General features: G+C 34.3%; 1 protein-coding gene and 1 long non-coding RNA gene across 6 annotated transcripts in view; both read left to right on the forward strand.

The window, feature by feature from the left end:
- LOC127859541 (uncharacterized) overlaps window positions 1–14,931 on the forward strand; it is a 32,928-nt gene extending 17,997 nt beyond the window's left edge. Inside the window, exon 3 of the long non-coding RNA XR_008039432.1 lies at window positions 14,483–14,931. This is a non-coding gene — a long non-coding RNA (uncharacterized LOC127859541). The remainder of the gene's footprint in view (window positions 1–14,482) is intronic.
- A 53-nt stretch (window positions 14,932–14,984) lies between these two features.
- Window positions 14,985–25,386, forward strand: part of LOC127859517 (hemicentin-2-like) — a 44,457-nt gene continuing 34,055 nt past the window's right edge. For 2 of the 5 annotated variants that reach the window (XM_052397017.1, XM_052397020.1), the window contains exons 1-7: window positions 14,985–15,360; window positions 20,747–21,052; window positions 21,772–22,074; window positions 22,477–22,617; window positions 23,394–23,522; window positions 24,417–24,689; window positions 25,096–25,365. In XM_052397017.1, the coding sequence (XP_052252977.1) occupies window positions 15,255–15,360; window positions 20,747–21,052; window positions 21,772–22,074; window positions 22,477–22,617; window positions 23,394–23,522; window positions 24,417–24,689; window positions 25,096–25,365 (1,528 nt within the window). In that variant the 5' untranslated portion in view covers window positions 14,985–15,254. The remainder of the gene's footprint in view (window positions 15,361–20,746; window positions 21,053–21,771; window positions 22,075–22,476; window positions 22,618–23,393; window positions 23,523–24,416; window positions 24,690–25,095; window positions 25,366–25,386) is intronic. The other 3 variants (XM_052397016.1, XM_052397015.1, XM_052397014.1) reach the window with 2 other exon arrangements.

Raw genomic sequence — 25,386 nt, forward strand, 5'->3', positions numbered from 1 at the left:
AGGGCGCAGTGATGTATGATATAATGGGCAAAGTTTCCCTTACAAGATCTATCCAACATTGACAGGTTCGATTGCTTACGATCAATAATGATCAATTATTGAACCACTGATCATCTTAAAGATATGAACCCCTAGGGGTGAACTTAAGTGAGTAACCAACACACGTATCTGTCAACATAGTCAGTCTGACACATGTGTATAAGGTCGAAGTTTTTCGTAGAAACAAACTTAAATCAGTGTTAATACAACATGGTGTATTTGAAATTTACTTCATAATAAATTATGTTTGAAACAGAAATATGTTTGTTTTCTATATTGTTGGCCATAATAACAGCATGATTTTATATTAAGCCACCCCTATATTTTGGAATCTAAGAAATATATCTTTAAAAATAATCAGGAGTTAGATAATAAAAAAAATGATATCCTCACAAACTGAGCTTAAATTGAAACATGAAAAAAAAATCAATTATGTGCAATCATTTGTACCAAACCCAGTCTGGAAGCCGTATGGCTGCTGATTTAAAGATGGCCCATCTTACATCTGTCATGACCCTAATTATTATAATCATTTTCAAAGGACCCAGGGTATAATTACTATGTTCAAAGCTTCTTCAAGGTTGGGACGGATGATTGGTGTAAAGGCAGATAATTGGTGTTAAGACGGATAATTGGTGTAAAGGCGTCATACCTGGTCCAGTAATCATGAACCCATTTGCAGCTGGATTCCAGTTTGATTATTATTTTTACAGCTTAATTTCATTTGCAATGCATTTCCTCCTTTTGCTAGGTTGCACATTATAAATGATGTCTTCTCAATTTTATTTTGCATAATCCGCACTAATCTGCTGCGCAAGATTTGAAATTAAGTAAGTCAGATTTTAGGTTAGGAATAAAAATGATATTTGCACAATTTTATTTGTCATAATCCGCCCTGTTCTGCTGCTTAAGATTTGAAATTAAGTGAGTCAGATGAGTAAGGAATAAATTGAGGGGCTCTCTGGGAAAACTTAATGCATGTGCGCAAAATGTTGTGCTAGATTAGCCTGTGAAGTTTGCACAGGCTAATAAAGGACCTAACTTCTACTTTTATTGCATTTTTGTTTAAAAGAAAGTCTCTTGTTACTTAAAATCCAGTTTAAGCAGAAAGTGTTGTCCATGATAAGAATGTGTGGACTGCACAGGCTAATATGGGACGAAACTTTAAGCACACGCATTAAGCCCAGTTTTTCCAGAACAAGGTTCTATAATAGTAACAAAATGTTGAGTCTGTTAATAATATGTTGGCAAATCCTTACCTCATAAGTTCATTCATAAATAAGGAAACATTTAACAAACATTTGGTTTCAAATGTTGATTTCCCCTGCAAAATGTTGTTCTGCAGTTTATGAATAATTTGTAAAACATTCATGAATCGTTCATGAACCAAGTTCATGAATAGGTCACAAATAGTTAGTGAACAGAAAATGGGCCATGTCTGTGAAATGTTCTTGAAATTGTAGTTCATGAACTGTTCATGAACACTAATGGCATGAAGTGTTCATGAAATATTCTTGAAACCTAATGGCATGAAGTGTTGATGAACTATAATTGAACACTTATGACATGAAGTGTTCATGAACTATTCTTGAACCCTAATGGCATAAAGTGTTCATGAACACCAATGGTATGAAGTGTTTATGAACAATTGAGGTAAAATAACAAAAAAACTAACTGCAACAATGCCTATAATTAAATTACCATATATATTGAATTTAAACAAATCAAAATATATAAGGTGTGCTTTTTTTCACATGGGTCAATAATAATATGTTCATTCTGATTATGGTCAATATTCAAGCCAAATATAGTGAAGATAGGTTTCCAAATTGTGTACCCGATTCAACTACCCTATATCTTCCCTTTCAACATGATATAAATGGTGATAAAAAATGGACCAATATCTCATGTACCTCCATATAATTGATTGTGGCTATCTGTCGGCACAATATCATTATAATCTCACCACTTTCTGATCACTTATTAAATTGCTGTTATCACTACATCCAAAATCAAGGCTACCAAATACACTTACAATATAGGATAATAAAAACACCGATTTTTTTTACCTTCCAAATGTTTGGACATTTTTTTATTATATTGGACAAAAAAATTGACAAATTGATAGAATCTTTGTAAATCAATTTATGTTTGACTTGAAAGTTTTCAGTCTTCTCCAATAAATGAACCAATAATGGACCTGTAAACATTTTTCTTATTCAGTTATTTTGCTTGTTTAAACATAATATTTACATTCTTTTTTTAATCTATGGCAATTATGTTAAACACCATCATTACTAAACTGTGAACAAGTCCCTTTAACCACTTATGGAAAATTGCTATATGAAAACAGCATATAAAAAGAACAGTCTGCGACTAACTGCCACTCACAAACAAAGTGAAAATGGCCAAGTGCTAACAGCATAAAACGAGAGCGCCGATGGCGCTGAAAGCATAGTTGCAAGATACAGGGAAGTTGCTGCTGAAGTAAATGTTTAGGTCAAAATATACTAAATAGTTTCCTTATATGTTTCGATGTAAAAGCGACAACTTTGAGCGAAAATAAATACAACATTTTGCACATAGAGACCCCCATAACCATACCTTTTCTTGACGGGCATTCTTAGCTGAATCGATTTAAGCAATAAAAAAGATTTGTCATGTTCAAACAAAAAACAAATTCGACTCAAATCAAAATTGACTTTTTTTGCGCCTTTTTCGGCCGTTTTCTAGTGGATTGTAACCTTTTGCAGTGCCATTTTTTACTTTAATCTCCAACTTTATCCTATTTCAGGGATTAAGTAGTGAACACCTATGCTTACTCTATCAATATCTCCAAACGATAAAACCAGAACAAAGTGTATAACATGCCTTCGAGGAAAATATGATGATTTGTTTAGAAAGTACAGCCCTTCATGACTCGATTATTTAGTATATTGTAGCCTTAACGATTGCTGACATCACGAGTCGCCCCCCTTGTTAACAAAATGCTCTATTTTTAGAAACGGGAATTCCAAATAGTGACGAATGTGAATGGTTACAAAATGACATAACTATGAAAATAAATACGTAGAATTACATTATTTCACGCATACCATTATGCAACCATCCGTTTTCTTTTCCGACTTGATACATTTACAGCTTTCCATTTAATATTTTACAGACACAGCACTCGTCCAGAATTCGCGCGAATCCATTAAATCCGATGCCACATTTAAACCGTTAACTCTACTCGTAACGTAAATTTCTGGCTCAAAGTAAATCATTTTTACTTCAATTAACCCATCTCTATTACTTTTAAACTCTACTTCATCAAATCCATAGAAAGGCACGTCAGAATCCATGTCATAAATCAGAAAACATTCATCGTACTCCGCCATTTTTTACACATTTTCAAAGAATAAAAGTGCTTTATGCCCCACTTCCTGCTGAGAATATGTTTTAATTTCTATTTATAATTAACCGATGAAATGTTACATATACTTTAACCAGGGCCTTATTAATTCAGTTATGTAAACATTTGACCTCTCACAGAACAGTAAACGAAGGAAATACAAATTGGGATCCCATATAAATTAGGTGTGAGGTCACTATCAACAAGAACAGAATTGTTTTACGAACGAAATTTGTTTTAGGTTATAAGAAGATTTTTTGACATAAAACGGTCTTAGAAAAATTCACTAAAAACGGTGTCAGCAATATTCTTGGAAGAAAACGTTAGAAAAACGTTTCCCCCCAAAAAATTGTAAGAATTACCATATGCTAAATTAAATAGATATTTCGTCTGATTTTTGATCAGGTAAGGCTTCAAAATGGACAACCGATGTATGTGGATTTTCAAAATGTGGTATATACCATAAGCATAGGTGCAAGCACCTATGCTAACCAGATCAGCCTGCAAGTAACTCGCAGTCTGTTCAGGTTTTCTGCTGTTTGCTGCTCATCAGTATCTAAGGGTTGGAAATGTGGCCTTTAAAACTGGAATTTAGTAAGAAAGGTCTTTAATTAAACATTAATTTGTTAAGGACTACAAATGTGTCAAAATACATATCTAAGTGGTTAAGAGTTAAGCACAATGTGTCCCATTTTTATGGCAAAGATCTAACATTCTTATCATGAGAGCACAAATGTTCTGTTTATGTTATTTCTAGGGAAAAAATGGATGTTGAGCTGTTGTTTTTTCAATTTATCCTGCTCGCATGGATTTTCTATCAAGAGAATAAGAGATTATCTTCTCAGATATACCTCCATATAATGGGTTTTAATGAAAGCTAGGATGGCATATAAGTCTTTAAGTCGTGGTGTACAGATTGCTGATAAGCCTGTATGTGCACAGTTGCATTTCATTTGAGCCACTCTCTGTAAAAACAGGGCTTAATGCATGTGCATGGGAAAACAGGGCTTAATGCATGTGCCTGGGAAAAACAGGGTTTAATGCATGTGAATGGGAAAACAGGGTTTAATGCATGTGCATGGAAAAACAGGGTTTAATGCATGTGCATGGGAAAACAGGGCTTAACACATGCGCATAAAGTGTCATCCAATATTAGCCTGTGCGACACTTTCTGCCTAGACTGGATTTTCATAATAAGAAGAGACTTTCTTCAAACAAAAAAATCAATTTAAGTGCAAAGTAACCTCTCTTATTAGCCTGTGCAGACTGCGCAGGCAAATCTGACAACACTATTCACACATGCATTAAGTCCTGTTTTCCCAGAGTGGGCCTTTTTTATGTTTTAAAGAATATAAAATCATAGATGTTTGTTTTGCTTATAATGTATACATTGTAGAGAACAAGCCATTAGATATTGGATTAAATATAAAGTTATTTATTTTAAGTTGATTTAATTAAAACCTAAGGCCTTTTGAAACACTGTTTAGTCTGTTTCCAATGGCAGATTCAGTGCTTGGTGTTTTTGGAATAGATCTCTGGATATTATGATAAAATATCAGTATTTAATATATTTTTTCTGCGAATTCATGGTATGATGGTAGACACAATGGTTTTAATCTCTTTTGTTGCCAATCACATTGTTATCCCCACAGATACAGCTGTTGTTGTTGATGAACTACAACACATACAGGGGAAAACTGGGAAAACAATCAGTTGTTGTTGTCTATGTAAACATATGTCATTGTATGGGAAGATTTCATACCATTCTTTCAGCAACACTGATAGATATCAGTAAGAAATCAGTCAGCCAATAAAATGCTGACAACAAGTGCAATTAGCTGAACTAAAGTTGAGTCAGATTGTGTAATTATTGACTGAAGATCAACTAAGGGAGGTCACTCCAATACCAGGGAAGGTCACTTCAATAGGGTCGTTGATGATTGGCATGGTGGTGTTAAGGGCACAAATAATCTTACACAGACGCTTAAACCAATATCATCAAATTCATTGAGACTTTCTGGCCATGCAATAAAATGTCTACGTTTGCTGGTTATTTTGTCGTAAAGTAATTGCACCAAATGTTTCTAGCACTTGAATGAAAAAAAATCCATAGAATTCAATACCTCTTTATTTTATGTGTTAAATATGGTATTAATGTGTTTATTTTTGTATACAGCTTGATTGTATATCTATCTACCAATAGTTTGCTTTAAAGGCAGATTGCAATAGTTTGCTTCAGGTAACAGACATTTTTCAAGCTATGCAAAACAACAACAAAACAATCAACTGGCTTTGGCAAGCAAATTTTTTAAGTTAATCGCAGCAATGTGAATGAATAAATGCATCAGTATCAAAATTAATGCTACTTTGTTACTGCGTTCTATTATCTAATGTTTACGCATACATGTTCTCCATGACATGATATTGCTGTGAAGTGTGGGGGATACATATATATCTGCATCCGCTTGGGTGAAAAGGAAAGTGTTGTGTCTGTCATCACTAAAAGGGCCCTGCCAGACTGCCATATCAGGCTGTTATCTTGCAGTGTATGGAAAGGCGGGCTGTTATTGCCAGTGATAACTGGGCTACTGAAGTAGTCTGCGGTGTGTCATGATAAGTCCAAAATTTGGTAGCCGTTTGGTATATGCATTAGTTTTTAATAATTTTAACCCCATTATGCCTAGTGGACTCCGCATCCTTCTAAATTGGATCAATTTATTTAAAAAATTAGGGATGTCTAGTATATTTATTTTACTATATTTAGAATATTTCTTACAGAAATTCCATTAAGCAAACAGGGCAGACCCTCATGAGACGCCGCATCATGCGGCGTCTCATCTGGGTCTACGCTGTTTGCCATAGCCTTTTTTTTAGACGCTAGGCATAAATGGGTTAAGGACATTTCTGATAATTTAAAGAGAGTTTTTGTAAACTGTTTGGGTCAGATTTTGAAATTATGAAGTGTCTTGAACATTCAGTCTAGGCAATTATGGTTCTTTGAATGGATTGACCAATAGATTTGTTTACACCAATTGTATGGCATCTGAATGGAAGAAGCTTTTAATTTTCTAGTAAAACCAATTGCATCGATTAAATAAAGAAAAATCAAATAAGGGGAACACACCTACTGATTGTACATATGATTGTTTGATTATAATTCATTAAATAGCAAGTCACCAGCTTTGATTAAGGTCACGAAAGAGGGAAATTATTTTTGATCCGCCATTTTTGAAAATATTGCAAATGTTTCAGTTGAGGCAATATCCCTTCCCAAGCCTGAAATTCACCCTCTTATCAATATTTATTAGGCACTTTACTTTTACTAACATTTGTTCTGTTCAACAGTTTTAAGGACCCTGTGTTTTTGTTTGTCTTTCAAAGATAAGTGGGGTCCTATCATAGCAATAAAAGTGTTATTTTCTAAAACAATGAAAGTTAAGAGGGTCGGTTTCGAAATATTTTCTTTAAACAATTGACGATTTATTATTTTATTGTTTGTTCTATCTTTGGCATGCTCTTTATAACCACTGCTTTTTGGCACGTGTTCTGTTTTTGATATGTGTGGTTAGTTGTTTTAGATTCCATTAAAATTTTAAGCATTGATAACTTTTCTTTTACAAAATAAAGTAAACCTTTTCTCTTTGAATTTTGTTAGGGGCTTTGGGATTGCGGTTTAAAAAAAAAAAATAAGTTTAAATTTTAACGTTTTATTTTTCTTAATCTGTTTTTTCCACTTATGATAAAAGTTATGACCTGGTATATTGGTAGGAGCAACAAGTAAATAAGAAGGGAAACAAGTAAATAAGAAGGAAAACAAGTAAATAAGAGAAACTTAATAAGAACGGAAACTTCAATAAGGAGGGAAACAAGTTAATTACATTGGCAACAAGCAATTAAGGGGGGCAGTTATAAAATAAGATTGGCAACAAGTAAATAATTGATTAATTTAAATCATGTTAAATTGGGAAATCCTGGAGTCTCAGGCTCTTGATAAGCTAAAATCAGAAAATCCAAGGTTTTGTAAACCAATGTGTGGGCATATTAGGAAAAATCAATGAAATCAGAAAATGTTGCTGCTTCAACAAAAATGTTTAATGCTATTGAATTAAAAAAACAACAAATTAAAGTCAATCTTCTTGTGGAGTAAGAACTCTTGAACTATTTGATAGAAGGAATACCGGGTACATTAATTTATAATAATATCTGTTAGAAGACTAATTATGACTCGTGTAACCTGAGAAAGGTTGAACTTTCTCCAAAAAAGTGTTTAATATGAAAAGTGTAAATAATCTATCAGAATTATAGTAGTTTTATGGGTTTATTTTCACCAAAAAAAGAGTTTAAACATATATTTAGCTTGTCAACAGTTTGTATGAACTGAACAGACATGCTAGATAAACCATTATTTATTGGTGGGGCTGCCATAAAACCAGGATTGTAAAAGGTGGGCAATTTAGCGGCCAATAAAAGACCTAGACATCCTATGGATATGTGATAGACAGTTCATTGTTGGGGATTTTTATAGCTATTTTTCTGAATAGAGGTGCAAACTGGTGTTATGGTGCTGTTCTGACTGTCGGAATGCCATTTAGTTGATTTTTTCAGTGGGCATACATTGCACAGGAAATAAATAAATAAAAACGTTGGTTGTGGACTTGAAGATGATAAAATTATAAAGTGTTGGCTTCCCGATGCTCTGAAAATAATTTGGAATTTTTGGAGATAGTGTGATATTGTGAAGTTTAAACATAAAATAAAGTATTTTAAGCTTTTACTTTGACACATTATTTTGGAGATCTAGTATTGAAATAAAATTGAAATAAACGGAAGAAATACAGAGTGTCAACCTGAAAAAAACATACTCTTGGCTATAAAGGATTGCATTAATTCTAAGTGACAGTTATTTATTTCATTTGAAGTTAAGTGTAAGAAATAAGATACTGAGTAAATTGTTATAAACTGAGGAAATAAAAAGTATCGACCAGAAAAAAACAACCTACCGGTACTTTACTATAAAGTTTACTATGAAACATTGCATGTATTCAAAGTGACAGTTTGAATTTAATTTGAAGTCGAGTGTGTGAAATTAGAAACTGCGTCAAACGGTGCTGGTTTCTTCTAACAGTCGCCAATTTCGACACTCTGGGATGAATGTCAGCGGGTAACCTTTCAGTAAATTATATTTTGATTATGTTTCTGAGATGATGTTGCTCAAATCTGTAACAAGAAGGTTAAATGCATATGTGTAGTGCAGTCCGCTTAAACTGGATTTTTGCTAAAAAACGAAAAATACCATAAAAGCGGAAAGTTTAGTCCCTGATTAGCCTGTGCAGACGTCACAGGCTAATCTGGAACGACACTTTACGCACATGCATAAAAAACTTTTCACAGAGCGCGTCTCATTTACATATGGGATAAATTGCAGAATATTTGACTGAAGCTGTACTTTGAGTCACAGGGGTCTGTTTTCGATGTACTGGTAATTGGGCTTTAAATACAGTATTTTACACCTTTTATTTTCTTTGTCGTCGTGGTTGACAGTCCTTTTAAATTCTACCAATTAGGAGTGATGCTAATCCATTTATTATAACATTATTATTTTATGATCTAAAAGAAAATGAATGCACCATTTTTACACTTCTAATAGATGGAGAGAATTTTGAAATACATATGAAAGTAATTTCATGAAAATCTTCAAACTAAAAAAAAATAAAAGTTAAGATTACAATGCACATTTTTACCTGAGAGAATTTTTAAACACAAAAATGTCATGTTATTTATGTTTAAATAACCCTTAGAATCTTTAAGAGGCCTATTTCAAGACAGTTATTCATTCAACTTCATCCTGCAGATGGAAAGACATTTGAAACCGTTATATACCAGATTTTAATTTTATGTCAAAATGCTCCCAAATTGTTTTGCTACATTTCAAGTGATGATCCATCTTCCATCTAATTCACAGCATTTAAGCTCTTCAATAAATTGATCACAACAGCCGGTGTAAGAAGCAGCATTTGAGACAGAAGCCAGAAATAATATTACGAAGAAAAAAAAGCACTCACAAAAAAAAGGCAGGCACGCACCATACAAAAAACTGGAAGGGCATAAAATGTGAGTTAGATAAGAAATGATCATAACTGATACGGGCTCTTGAAATCTTGAGTGCTTCCTGAGGTGGGAAACTGTCAGGAAATTGTTGATTATGTGTGTGCTCGGCTTGCTTTTTGTTGCTTTTAAAGCGGCATAATGATAAATTAACTGTGAAAATAAAAATAAAAACACAAAGAGAATATATGCGCACTGCTCTGGAATATTGGATCTTAACCCTTTGCATGCTGGGAAATTTGTCGTCTGCTAAAATGTCGTTTGCAGAATTTTTACAATTAGCATTTCTTCGATTTTTTTCAAAGAATACTATCAGAATAGCAAACAGTTTGGATTCTGATGAGACGACACATTCTGTGGCGTCTCATCTGGATCCAAACTGTTTGCAAAGGCCTTCAAAATTCGGTTCCAGCACTGAAAGAGTTAACGCACGTGTTTTAAGTGTCACCCCATATAAGCCTGAGCAGTCTACTCTGCTCATACGTATTTAACCCTTTACCACTTAGATACAAATTTAACCCTTTACCACTTAGATACGTATTTAACCCTTTACCACTTAGATACGTATTTAACCCTTTACCACTTAGATACGTATTTAACCCTTTTTCACTTAGATACGTATTTAACCCTTTACCACTTAGATACGTATTTAACCCTTTACAACTTAGATACGTATTTAACCCTTTACCACTAAGATACGTATTTAACCATTTACAACTTAGATACGTATTTAACCCTTTACCACTAAGATACGTATTCAACCCTTTACCACTTAGATACGTATTTAACCCTTTACCACTTAGAAACGTATTTAACCCTTTACCACTTAGATACATATTTAACCCTTTACCACTTAGATACGTATTTAACACTTTACCACTTAGATACGTATTTAACACTTTACCACTTAGATACGTATTTAACCCTTTACCACTTAGATACGTATTTAACCCTTTACCACTTAGATAAGTATTTAACCCTTTACCACTTAGATACGTATTTAACCCTTTACCACTTAGATACGTATTTAACTCTTTACCACTAAGATATCTATTTAACCCTTTACCATTTAGATACGTATTTAACCCCTTTTCCACTTCGATACGTATTTAACCCTTTACCACTTAGATACGTATTTAACCCTTTACCACTTAGATACGTATTTAACCCTTTACCACTTAGATACGTATTCAACCCTTTACCACTTAGATACGGATTTAAAGAGATGTTTTGATAGTTGGAAATGTTATTGCAAAATGTTATTGCAATTTTGGAGTCAAGCATAGACCAGTTGATTAACTTGTATTGTTGCATATTTATGTAGCTGGTAGGATTTTTATGTTTCTCCTTTTTTTCAAGTTAATTGCATTCAGATAGGCAGCTCTCAATTATGACAGAGTGTGAAGTCAAGATGGAAACCTAAGCTGAATGTTATCTCTGTACAACTTTCTTCTAATCTTTTTTAGACTTTTGCATCCTAATTAAGATAATGTGTTTAACCTGTTTTAATGTAACATCTGATAATATGAAATATGGTTCCATGAGAAAATTCATGCAGCTTCCACAAATAGCCTCTTTTACTCATAAAGCATCATATTTCCATGATAAGGGTTTCTGGGTTTCTTTCTTTAAAACAGGACCAGTATTTGCAAAGCATCTTAGGTAAATCTTAAATTAAGAACGTAATGGGAATCTTAAATTAAGTACGTTATGTAAGTGAAATTTTCTCATTATCTTATGTATGTGAAATCTGTTAATTTATCTACATCTAAGAGTGAAAACAATGAACATGTAATCAATATTTTGTTAATAAACTATCTAAACTATCTGTAATTTAAAATAAATTTCACTGCAGTTAAGCTTACTGAGATCTTTTTACATCGGGCAGGGAAACAATCCAAGTGTTAAATGATGCAAACCCCTAGTAGCATGAATAATTGGGCAATGTTGATACAGGGTGAAGAACGAATGGACCAGATGGAATCCCTGGATTTTGGCAGTAATAATGGGCATTGGGGCCTTTAATTAGCTCCCTTGAGAAATGTTGTTATCAGGTGCTTGAATAAGTCATGGTTGCTCAAAGTTGTGTCATTCTACAGGTTTTAGTTGCAACTGTACATTAGTAGTACAAAGCTTTGTGTTGACAATCATAGAACTTTAATCATCCTTTAATCATCATGCTTTAGCACATGAGCCTCACTCTGGCAAAATAGGGCTTAATGCATGTGCACTCTTGGAAGAGGGGCTTTATGCATGTGCGCTCTGGGAAAAGGGGACTTAATGCATGTGCACTCTGGGAAAAGGGGGCTTCATGCATGTGCACTCTGGGAAAAGGGGGCTTAATGCATGTGCACTCTGGGAAAAGGGGGCTTAATGCATGTGCACTCTGGGAAAAGGGGGCTTAATGCATGTGCACTCTGGGAAAAGGGGGCTTTATGCATGTGCGCTCTGGGAAAAGGGGGCTTTATGCATGTGCGCTCTTGGAAAAGGGGGCTTTATGCATGTGCGCTCTGGGAAAAGGGGGCTTTATGCATGTGCGCTCTGGGAAAAGGGGGCTTTATGCATGTGCGCTCTGGGAAAAGGGGGCTTTATGCATGTGCGCTCTTGGAAAAGGGGGCTTTATGCATGTGCGCTCTGGGAAAAGGGGGCTTTATGCATGTGCGCTCTGGGAAAAGGGGACTTAATGCATGTGCGCTCTTGGAAAAGGGGGCTTTATGCATGTGCGCTCTGGGAAAAGGGGGCTTTATGCATGTGCGCTCTGGGAAAAGGGGACTTAATGCATGTGCACTCTGGGAAAAGGGGGCTTAATGCATGTGCGCTCTTGGAAAAGGGGGCTTTATGCATGTGCGCTCTGGGAAAAGGGGGCTTTATGCATGTGCGCTCTGGGAAAAGGGGACTTAATGCATGTGCACTCTGGGAAAAGGGGGCTTAATGCATGTGCGCTCTTGGAAAAGGGGGCTTTATGCATGTGCGCTCTGGGAAAAGGGGGCTTTATGCATGTGCGCTCTGGGAAAAGGGGACTTAATGCATGTGCACTCTGGGAAAAGGGGGCTTAATGCATGTGCACTCTGGGAAAAGGGGGCTTAATGCATGTGCGTTACAGATTAGTTTGTGCAGTTTGCACAGGCTTAATAGGGACATGACTTTCTGCTAAAATTGAATTTTTTGTTTAAAGGAAGTCTCTTCTACATGAAAATCCAGTCTTTAACAAAACTATCATTAAGATTTGAAATGATAATAATAAATGGCATGCCGTGAAAATATACAGAAAAATGGAACTATGAAATTATTGACATGTGAAAAGAATGTAAAGAAAAAAGTAAATTTGATTGTTTATATTTATTTCCAATATTTAAGATCTATTTAAACTGTTTGTGATTCATCTTCTGCTTAAGCGGCAAAATCTTAACCCTTTGCATGCTGGGAAATTTGTCGTCTGCTCAAATGTTGTCTGTTGAATTTCTAAAATTAGCATTTTCTTCGAATTTTTTTCAAAGAATACTATCAGAATAGCAAACAGTTTGGATCCAGATGAGACGCCACGTTCTGTGGCGTCTCATCTGGATCCAAACTGTTTGCAAAGGCCTTTAAAATTCAGCTCCAGCGCTTTAAGGGTTAAAAATTAAATTACATCTGCATGCATATAATTTTTTGATGTTATCATAAAAACCTCTCAGATAAATTCTAACTGAATGTCTGTGTTTTCGGAAATGTCTGCAAAAAACGTACATAGTAATCATTTATCAACAGTTGTTATCACAGATTTTTTCAGATATACATCTTTTTATAGAGATTTTATATCAGTTTCAAGAAGCGTTTTAGCAGAAGTACTTGGTAGTTAGCTTTCAAGCCTCAAAGAAGTCAGCTGTTTGTTTGAATCCACTGTAAGAGTGCTAGCTAGGAATTTTAAGTGATTTTAAAAACGTGGATTTGGTGCAAAGGTATATATGTACAAGGATATATTGTTTTCAAAAAATACAAAGGATCTTATGAAATAAAATGTTAGTTTTTTGCTAATGTATATTGTTCATTTGTTAGTACTCAGATCACTAAGATTATAACATAAATGATTTTTGTACAAATGTAAATCTGGGCTATCGGTAACAGATAGATTTGAATAAAACATGTAGAGTACAAAAATGGCAATTGAACTCATTAAATTTTGTATAACATAATAGCAAAAGTATACAAGAAAACAACAAAGAATGCAAAAAGCACCTTATACATAATTTAAATGAAAATGATATAGATATTTGTTGGTAAAATCACGATGTGATATAAATTGATGATATGAAATGAATATGTTCACTAGTGAATGAAAATCTATTATCTTCTGAAAACCAGCAAATTTCATTTTATTATATGATTTATCCACCGTTTATTTACATTTATTATTTAAACTAAAATTTTTTGTTAAATAATAAAACAAATCGTTGTCATTTCACAATAAAACATACCACAATTTTCACTGTAATTGTTTCTGTTTAATCATGGAAATCACTTATATTTCTCTAAATCGACTTAAAAGGATTAAATAAAACAGAAAAAAACCCAGTAAATTTACAAATTTTGAATATTTACATGTCAACATATGCAAAGATGACCATTATGTTACAAGAAAGAAAAAATGGTACATCAAGAATAATATGTCAAGTTTTATATAAAGATTTTCTGCAAAAAAAAGTAAACATAAAAATGATTATGCCAATAAATAAATACAAGTCAATAAATATGTCAATTAGTGATCAGATTTTGGGAGAGTCTGAGATTGTCAATCTATCTATATCTCAGTAATCTGCCAAGTCTGTGTATTGAATGGAGCTTTATTGGACAATTAGCACTAAGGCACAGAGTAATACATCCCATGTTGGTCCTTAGGGGTCCCTGGTGTTTATTGCACCTCCACAGCTTTATCTAATGCTTTTGATTTGTTGTTTGTTACAGGTGACAATAGTGGCAGGTGCATAAACAACACTTCTTGCATGGAATTGGTTCTACCCAGTGCTGAATTGGTTGTACCCTCTTGGGAAAGAAGTGGTATTGGTTACACCCAGTGGTGACAGCATGGTCTGAAGAGGTCCATAGATTTACTGTTTAAGTTGGACAAATTAAAAGTTCAGTCAAGTCAAGGTTGAAGAATCTTCAGGCTCATAAAAGAAAGCAAAACATTAAGTTCAGTCAAGTCAAGTCAAGTTGGAAGTGATTTCAGCAGGTCAGTGAAGAAAAGGGAGAAACAAGTTGAGGCCTCTCAAGACAGACTGGCTATAGGACTTTGAAGTCAAGTGAAACAGTCATAGGTCAGTCAAGGCCGACAAGGAAGCATAATAAAAACAGACAAGAAAGATCAGATAGGGTCATACTTCAAGAAAAGTCAACAGGGTTTGGGTTGTAAGGTTGTACAGGGTTTGGGTTCTAAGGTTGTAAGAGGCCTGATACAATCTAACCTCCAAGCCTCGGGAGTGTCCAAGACCGAACTATGTCAGACATGTGACCGTCAGACGCAGCCATTTCTTCACACAGTGCCTTATATAATTTTGTGTGAATTGGTGACCAATGATAAAAAAAAATCCAATTTGGAAAATATTTTTGAAATCATTATTGTCTTAAGTTTAAGAGATGATTGTGTAAGACGTCGTTAATTGGACTTTTGAAATACAGACTTTTTAGTTTGGTACGGTACGTTTTGCGGACCCCGAGTGATGTCAAGTTGGTTGTCATGACGATGTGGCTACACTCGCATGGTGCCAGCGGCTCGGACTACTTTCTGCGAACATTCCTACAATGTGTGCTTGTAGCTGCGAGTGTGCTTTCTGTTGCCAGAGGTAATTTAGTTGATTGTAACCAATGCAATTTAGCAGTAATTTTTTGTGTTATTTAGGGCCCAAATATGGCCCCATTCCCATCTCAAAAAGTACAGTAACCGTGTTTTTTGTCAGATTTGGAGCTGAATTGTTCCCAATCATAAAAAGTATATACTTTTCCTAAATTATTGCGCAAATTGCACACCGATTTAGTTTTCCAAAAATAGTGAATAAATATTTTTAACAAGATACATTTATTTCATTTCCCTATAATCTAGCTCTCAAAGTTCAACCTAAAAAAATATAATGTTGATAACATTTGTAATAAGCCTAAGTAAATATAATACTGTTTAGTTTATTGTAATCTTAGTACATGTAGTTTCCACTAATTATGACATTTTTATAAGTCTTAAATCAGAACTTTTACAAATTTTTACCTTATTGACCATAAAAAAGCATTCATTAACAGGTAGGACCTTGATCTTACATAATTCATTATATTGTAAAAAAGAGTGTAACCTTTAAATTGGAACAAACTTCAAAAGATTGGATGACAGGTGATAGTGAATTATGGGTAAGGGCAGAGGGAACCGTTTCAATTTAGGAGGCATGTAGAAATCTAGTTAGTATATTGAATCCACTCACATGTCATAGGCTTATTGCAAATGATATTTTATTGAGACCACCAGGTTAAGTCATGGATGAATAAACAATAAATTCACAAGTTAAATAAGTTGAACAATATATCAGTACATAAAGTTTAAGGTTATTGCAATATTTTACATATTTGTGTAAGTGAATTTTTTGTTGATACAAGTAATATTCCTTTACAGTTATCGCATTTAACATTTTATATTAAAATATTAAATTAAATTATTAAAATAAAATAATTTTTTTAGCCTTACGCTGGGAAAGCTGGGTTTAATGCAGTAAAGAGTTGATAGATAAGCCTGTGCAGTCCGCCCAGACTTAAATCAGGGACGTCACTTTCCGCTTTTATTGTAATTTTCTTTTAAAGAAAATCCCTTAATCTTAGCAAAAATATGCGAAGTGTCGTCCCATATCTGGTATGACACTTTAACCCATTTATGCCTAGTGTCTAGATAAAGGCCATTGCTAAGCGAAGACCCAGATGAGACCCCGCATGATGGGGCGTCTCATCAGGGTCTGCACTGTTTGCTTAAAGGAATTTCTGTAAGAAATATTCTAAATATAGAAATAAATATACTAGACATCCCTAATTTTGGAAATAAATTGATCCAATTTAGAAGGATGGGAGAGTCCACTAGGCATAAATGGGTTAAGCCTTGTTTTTGAAGAGGGAGGCTTAAAGATGACAAAATGTTATTTCATTTACAAGTATCAGTTGTGCTTTCAACAATTTTTTTTTAACCCTTTGCATGCTGGGAAATTTGTCGTCTGCTAAAATGTTGTCTGCTGAATTTCTCAAATTAGCATTTTCTTCAAAAATTTTCAAAGAATACTATCAGAATAGCAAACAGTTTGGATCCTGATGAGACGCCACGTTCTGTGGCGTCTCATCTGGATCCAAACTGTTTGCAAAGGCCTTCAAAATTTGGTTCCAGCACTGAAAGAGTTAACATGTTTTGTACACAGCTGCATTTATCATTTTTGTTTGATACCTCATTAGTGTTATTAGTCTTTATCATTTGTAAACAGTGCAGTGGTTTAAAATATGTAAAATATCTATTTTGTTTTGTTTTGCTAAGAATTGTTAATGAACTTTGAAATGGAAGGATGAGAAAATAAATCAATGGATATCGCTCATTATTTTATAGGTGGAGTCAACATTATAAGGTTTATAAATCAGTTTAAGTTTTTTTTGATCGACCAATGCAATAAAATGTATTGTATAAAACTATAAATTTATAAATAATGTGCATGTCATCTGAATGACAATTCATAAATCTTATCTTGAATATTTTAACTTAAAAAATTCACAAGACTGATAATAAAGGTATTATTTTTATGAAAATCTTTATGTATGAAAACAAGCCCAAGCTTATAATTCCCATGGAATCACACCACTTCTTAGACACATGTTCATTGTTGGATAAGCAATCTTTCTGTTGCCCATAACACAATATCTGCCTTATGCCCATTGCATAAAGTTCAACATATCAGAGAGCCACAAAAATAACCAGACCTCAAAGTAACAGAGTTCATTAGTTTTTAGGACACATAGACAGCTGCATTTTACATATCTGTTATCTTTAAGAAGTTTTTCCATCATACAAGATGTCTTAAGTTTCCTGAATGTAATGATGGATCCACCCTTTCCATTGATTGCTAGGACATTAAATAAACTTTTGTTTGACTCATATATGAGTCACATACTGATAAGGATCCTGTACATTTAGTCTACTGAAGGTTTGCTGCATGTTCAATGAAATACATGTAATAGTCATCATCATAATCATCACAACAGCAGCAGCAGTATCATCATCATCATTATCATCACTTTCTTCCTCTAATTCTTTTTCTTTATTTTATCACCCTCGTCACTAGAAAAATAAAGCATCGACCATTTCTTTTTTATCATCCTTTTTATCACCATCATCATTTATCTTGTTTCTAGCATTATAATCACAAAATTTATAATCTTCCTTCTCCTCCTCGTTGTCGTCATCATCAAAGATTTCTTCTGTAATACAAGTTTTTTGTCATATTCATTCAAAGGAATATTCATTCAGTTAATGCTGTAAAGTCTGTATTCATCATCTCAACGGTTGCATCTAATCATAAGTTGTTTATCTAGTTTCATATCAAAGTGCAGTTACTCATTATAAATAAATTGTTTGGTCTCTTATTTCATTCGCCAGAAAACTTAAGTTGGTCAACTGTTTTGTTTTAAAAGACTGTTGCATTTCTGAAAATAAAATTTCTGACTGATACCCACAATAAATGTTTGTATTGATATAATTATGTCCTTGTCTTTAGTTAATTAATATCTGCTCATTTTGCTTCTTTTGTCTTAATGGCCCTTTTCAATTGTAGGCATTTTGTGAATGGGGCTTTATCCCTTTCAGTGCAGGAACCGAATTTTGAAGGCCTTTGCAAACAGTTTGGATCCAGATGAGATGCCACAGAACATGGCGTCTCATCTGGATCCAAACTGTTTGCTATTCTGATAGTATTCTTTGAAAAAAAATTCGAAGAAAATGCTAATTTTAGAAATTCAGCAGACGACAATTTAGCAGACGACAAATTTCCCAGCATGCAAAGGGTTAAAGCATGTGTGTAAAGTGTCATCCCAGTGCGGTCTGCACTTTGAGCCTAAACTGAAATGTTTTAAATAGAAAAATACAATGATTAGCCTGTGCAACATCGCAGGCTAATCTGAGACTACATGTCACATACATGCATTAAGCCCTGTTTTCCCAGTGCACAACTCAAATTATTTCTAAAGGTGAGGTGTATGATCAATTATTACAAAACTAAACTCTCTATTCTCCACAATATACATGTTCAAGTATTCATTACTTTAGAATAGTTGAAATCTAACCAGCAAAAAGTTAAATAAAATTATGTGAAAAAGTTAAAACAAGTTGTGTAATAATACATTGAGATTCATTTGCACATTATTTCAGGAGAAATAGTATAATTACAAGAATGATAAAGTAAAATGATGGTAAAAACTTTGTAGCAGTCCGAAATGGTACTGAGTAATAAAAAGAGAAATCCTTGCTAATAATAAATGGAATATCTAGTTCTGTGTGTGTGTGCCTTGCTAAATTTTGGGCTGAAATTGCACCTACTTACCAATCTCAAAAAGTTTATTTTCCCCCAAACGACTGCCTTAAATAACCGATCGAAGGATTAAAGTAAAAAATAAATCTTATCTTTAAGTTCATGTCCCTTAACAGCAGTATAAGTTGCCCTTTAGTAAATATACTATTGAAAACACCTTTATTCTCAATTTTTAAGTTTTTCTTAGCAAAAATAACAATACCAATTCCCAGTTTTAACCCTTTGAGCGCGGGAACCGAATTTCGAAGGCCTTTGCAAACAGTTTGGATCGAGATGAGACGCCACAGAACGTGGCGTCTCATCAGGATCCAAACTGTTTGCTATTCTGATAGTATTCTTTGAAAAAAATCGAAATAAATGCTAATTTTAGAAATTCAGCAGACGACCTTATAGCAGACAACAAATTTCCCAGCATGCAAAGGGTTAACCCTTACTCACTCAGATGCAAAGCAAAAATAGCTATATGCAAACAGCATAAAACCAGAACAGCCTGCGAGTAACTCGCAGTCTGTTCTGGTTTAATGCTGTTTGCTGCTCATCAGTATCTAAGGGTTTGAAATGAAGCCTTTAAAAGTTGAATCTAGTAAAAAAAAGTCTTTAACTAAATTTAACTTTCTAAGTGACTACGAATGCATCAAAATATGTATCTTAGTGGTAAAGGGTTAAGCAAATATTGGTAGATTTCCTTGTCCAAACTCTTTCTTGACTGACCAACATTGGACACAATGCCAAGAGTTGGTCGTAACTGGAGAGTCAACAATTAATTGCTTTAATGTAAAATATTTTATCATAACAGTTCAGTCATTTAACAGGAATTAACAGTTAAGGTCTAGATTTCAAACATCTACGTTTATTAGTTCACGAGGTAAGACATGAAAGGGATCAAAGGTTTACATTATTGCCAGGGTATAGAGGTCCCATGTTTGAGGCCCGTTTTGGTACTATTTGATCTTGTTTGACTTCATATTATAATTAAGTTATGGTATTGTTTATTGTGCGAATAAAAGAGTTGTGATAATTGCATAAGTATACTAGTATATTTTGTTTGGTAGTTAACTGAGTGAGAAAATTAGACTCATTCAACATTACAAAATCTACAATATGCCCCCACAAAATATTTGCAATTTTGACCACAAAATTAGATCCTATTAAATCCCCTGATATTCAAAACATCATACTAACTATATCAAAACTACAGATTGATTGTTTTTATACCCTTCTTCAAAGAAGAGCTGCATATGACAGGCGCATTGTCCGTCTGTAAGTCTGTCAGGAGTCCATCCCAAAATTCCCTGCCTCAGCAATAAAGTTTCCACATATTCATTGATGTTAGAATGACTTAAGGCACAAAATGTAAACCATAATGAGTGGAGGGTGTTGCATGTTAACCTGCATACATCTGCTTTAAAGATCAAGGTCACGCGTAGAGGTCAAAGGTCAAATTTGGTTTATAAAAAAGCTTAGAGGTTAAAGGTCAAATTTGGCCTTAAAAAGCATGACACTTCCTGTCTTAGCCAAAACTTTGCAAAATGAACAGTCTTATCTGGGATGACACTACGTTAGCATTAAGCCCAGTTTTCCCAGAGCCTGACTCAAATACTTTTCATTGAAACATTTCTGTATTTCTCTACCTCAGGTGCCATCGAATGGGTCCAACAGCCGACAGATCGGAACATTACGATTGGTGGAGATGTGACGTTTCCGTGTGAGATTAGATACAGGAACCAGGCAGCCACATTGTTAATGTGGACTAAAGGTGGTGCTGTAATATTCGCCAATGGCAATGCCAGCGGCAGCCAGGTTCCTAGTCGATATTCCGTCGACTTTACGGAATCGGGTCGAAACAATCTACACATTTCAAATGTGCAGTTGGAGGATGATTCCTACTATAATTGTCAGATTTTCTCATTTGACACTATACAAGTGAAATTAAATGTAAATGGTAAGTAATAGAACTGATTATTACATAGTAAAATGTGATAGCGCATGTACATGTATGCTTGTTTAAAGGGAAAAATAAGTTAACTTGATTCTATAATATCCTACACTACAGCTATATTCTTAGTGTTTTTGTTTCATTTGATGTTGTTTTTTTAATTCCTTATTTGAAATAAGGCATTTACTATTTCTGTTAAAAAACAAACAAACTTTGTTTTGTATCGTAAAATAAGAAAATAAAGGTATGCATAGCCTTTACAAACAACATCACAGTGTAAACATGTTTCTTTTGAAAAATTTCCCACTGAACATGTGATAACATGGATAAAATCTAGAAATAGCCAATTTCCTTTTGGTTTCTGGTATCATAGTTTAAATTGAAGGCCATTCTCTTATGCAGAGTTTTCATGATGCATTTTCTAGAAAGGGAAGGAACTCCTACATTTATAGATTTTGGTATAAAAGAGTTGCTTTCCATGTTGATAACCATGATAATCTGAATAATGTCAATTTCAATGATTTTTTTGTTTTGTAACATTAAAAAAATTAATGTTGCAAATTAACATTTTACTATAAAATACATCTTTTTTTTATAAATATATTAATTAATTAAAAAAAAATATTTTTTCATAAAATAAAGATAAAATAATTATTGTTTACAAGTATATAAATATTGTTTACTTTTCCAACAAATACCTCTATTAAACTAATATCTACTTTCAGTGCCTCCTAATCCGCCCACATTTAGCATCAATTCGACAGAGCCATTCGTCGAGAATTCTGTGATATTATTGACTTGCTCATCGAGCGGCGGTAAGCCGACACCCACAATCCAGTGGTTGCGAAATGGACAACCCGTGAATAGTGCTATAGTCACATTGCCCAGTGAACCTATGGGTGTGATATCTAGTCGATTGACAGTGAACTTGACACGAAGTGATCATCGTGCTAATTATTCCTGTGTAGTTTTTAATGCGGCCAATCAAAATAATCCACATGTTAGTCCGAAAATTTTAAATGTGCAATGTAAGTATAGATGAAGAGTTCTTTATAAAACTTTTTTTATTAATCTTTACATTTTTCCTCTTAATTTATTTATATATAATTCGTTAAAAAGTATAAATAATCCCTTTTTTTTAATAAACATAGCTCTTCAAATCTGATGTTTAGTGATGGATTTAAAATTAATCATTTAACCTGAAAAGTACAAATTCAAATTCAAATATAAAAATAACCCTTGGACACTTATAATATTTTTTAGTTGTCGATACACTTCTTTAGCAGAAATTTAATATTTTAAGAACAAAAAATCATTAGCTAGAAGAAATATAAAAAAGTCACAGACTTCAATCAAGTTAACAAAATTTAATATTAATAATTGTAAATAACTGTTATCCTGACATATTCCACGTCATGTTTCTATTACAGACTCGCCCAGCATTAGTTTTACTCCAACATATTCCCCGTACCGCACGAAGCAGAGTTCCCGCGTAACGATCACGTGCCTTGTGGACGCCAACCCCGCCTACGAATCGCTCACCTGGTACAAAAACAATATCGCTCAATCAGGTAGGATATTTTTTTTCGATTAATTCAAAGAACATTTAAATTATATTTATTCAAAAAAGCCTGTTTACAAAATATACACATACCGTAAATTATCCACTTCCTCATAGCTCCACATTGAAACTTTCGCTGTTATATGCTCATATTTATTGGGTCGGTAAGCTCAGTTTGTAGAAGAGAGCTGGGCTACAAATCTAAGGATGGCAGGTTTGATCTCTCGCTCAGCCAAATAACTGGTGTTGTGTTAGTTACGAATTCCTTCCTATAGGCATTGATTCACTTATTCCTTTATTTATGTTTCCTTGGCCAAGCCTGGCTAGCTCCATTTGAAGAATGCTGGACTACAATTCCAAGGATCCCAGGTTCAATCCCCAGTCCGGCCACAAACCAATTGCTGGCCTAGATTGTGCACTTAATGCTGGTAACCCAGCTAGTTGGTAAAATACCCCCCTTCCTCCCCCCTTAAAAAATCGGGTTGGTATTCTTCCCTATTCCCAATGAAAGAGCAACATGTTGTTTATCTTTCATGCAGCTCTACAAGTTAAGCTTTATTAAAGTTAATGTTTAAAACCCTTATTCTCATTTTTGAAGCATTTGTCATCATTAAAACAACAACACTAATTTCACAATTTTGGTCACAGCAGCCATTTTTCCCTAGCCAACGGGACCCGGCCCCATGCCCAAAATGGTGGGAAAAAAAACACTGGCTCATCTTGAACATAATTTCTATCAAATACTTGCATTCCAACTTTGATGCAGTACAGTATTCTTGATTACAGTGCAGTCTACGACGCTAACATTCCCGTCTGTGAAGAAAGAAGACCAGGGAACATACACGTGCAAAGCAGCAAACCGTGTGTCGGGACAACGATATGAGGTCAACGCTTCGGTTGTGCTAGACGTGTTGTGTAAGTACAGGTTTTGTTTATTTGGTTGAGATATTTTGGCCTCAAACTTTGTTCAATAAATGTTGTAAGTATCAGATTAAAGCTGTAAATAAAACACAAATACTTTGCAAAAGATTTACCGTTAGATCGTTTATATTTGTCAATTTGTCATTTTGTGCTCTTTCAAAACATGACTTTCGTGGACATGTTAACTCGTGGATTCCTAAATTCAGGAAAAAAAGTTGAGTTTACGTCGGTAATTTTGTGATGTGTTTTTATTAAATGTGTGTCAAAACTCAATCAATAAAAATTTATGTCCCACAATAAATAATAATTGTACAGTATTTTCCTATAAATCAAAACATTATAATTTTGAGAGTGGAAACATTGCATTTTTTATGCCCCTGAAGGACGACATATAGTGATCGCACTGTCTGTCTGTCTGTCCGTCCGTCCATCCGTCCTACCTTCCCTCTTTCCGTCCCACTGTTGAGTTTAGGTTCGAAAAATGCTCATAACTTCTATGTCGCTTCAGATGTAAACTTCATATTTGGTAAGCATGTGTATATGGACAAGGCCTTTCCATACGCACACAAATTCTGACCCCTTTGACCTTGAACTTAGGCTCCGCGTTTAGGTTTTGAAATCTGCGTTTACTTTAGGTTACGAAAAAGCGTTTTTCGGGGGCATATGTCTTCCAATGGAGACAGCTCTTGTGTCCATTTTGAAACTCTTTTATACATGTTGTTTTTTTCATGTGTGCTGTGTAAGTACAGACAAAGTCCATAGTGACATTTCTGTTTTTAAAATAATTTAGGCCAACTCTTTTGTTAAATTAAAACTATGATATCTGCTTAACATTAGATAGTGCAGTTTCGTGCTAAACATTAAAAAATATGTAAAATATATCTGCAGATCCCCCAGTGGTAACAGCGCCAAGTTCCGTCATCAAGGACATATCCGAGCAAGTGAATCTCTCATGCGCAGTCATTTCAAACCCTCCACCCATGGAAGTTCGATGGGACAAAATCGGCGAGTCGATCTCGTACAACGGTCCAAACTTTGTGTTCTCTGCAAGCAAGACCTTTGCAGGGAATTATTCATGCACAGCAAGGAATCGACTGGAACCGTCCGATGGATCTGCAGAAGACGTTTTGACAAAAGGCTACACTACACTCTGGATAAGATGTTTGTAGCCCCAACCTTTTTTTATAAAGCAATTTTATACAAAATTAAAGTTACAAATGATTTTTAGCTCATAGCAATAACATTTAAGATTAATATGTTTCCTGAATTTAGTACATGTGAAAAAGGTAAATGAAATAAATATAAATACATGAAAGACAACCACAAAACTTATTAATTATGAATTTTATAAGATTTAAACCTTATTTTGTGGGAGAACATAGTTATGAGAAATAACTTATTGTGTTCTGAAATTGTTACTAAAAAAACACACACAAAATCTTAGGATAACTGTTTGTGTCTTTAAAATAATTCAGCTCTTAAAATGTTTTATATGAAGAAATATAAGTGTGTTTGCTTATTTAGGAAAAAACAGTGATAGGGTAATTCAATTGAACAAATGTTTCAGACCAACCCAGTGGTGCCACTATACAACCAATAGCAGCTGTCAATGAGGGTCAGTCCTTAACCTTGACCTGTAGCCTGAGCGAGCCCGGGTATCCTGCGCCAGAATTCCGGTGGTGGCGGGCGGAAACCCCGGGTAGTGTCATCCATACGTCACCGAATCCGACCTTTATGATAAGTCAAACGCGACTGGCTGACAACGGGAACTACACATGTCAGGCGAGCAATGAGATTGGCGTTGGGGCACCAAGCACGGTCACTGTGGAAGTTAACGGTGAGAAGCATTTTATTTTAG

The sequence above is a fragment of the Dreissena polymorpha genome, chromosome 15 (assembly GCF_020536995.1).
Source record: "Dreissena polymorpha isolate Duluth1 chromosome 15, UMN_Dpol_1.0, whole genome shotgun sequence".
Taxonomy (NCBI): Eukaryota; Metazoa; Mollusca; class Bivalvia; order Myida; family Dreissenidae; genus Dreissena; species Dreissena polymorpha.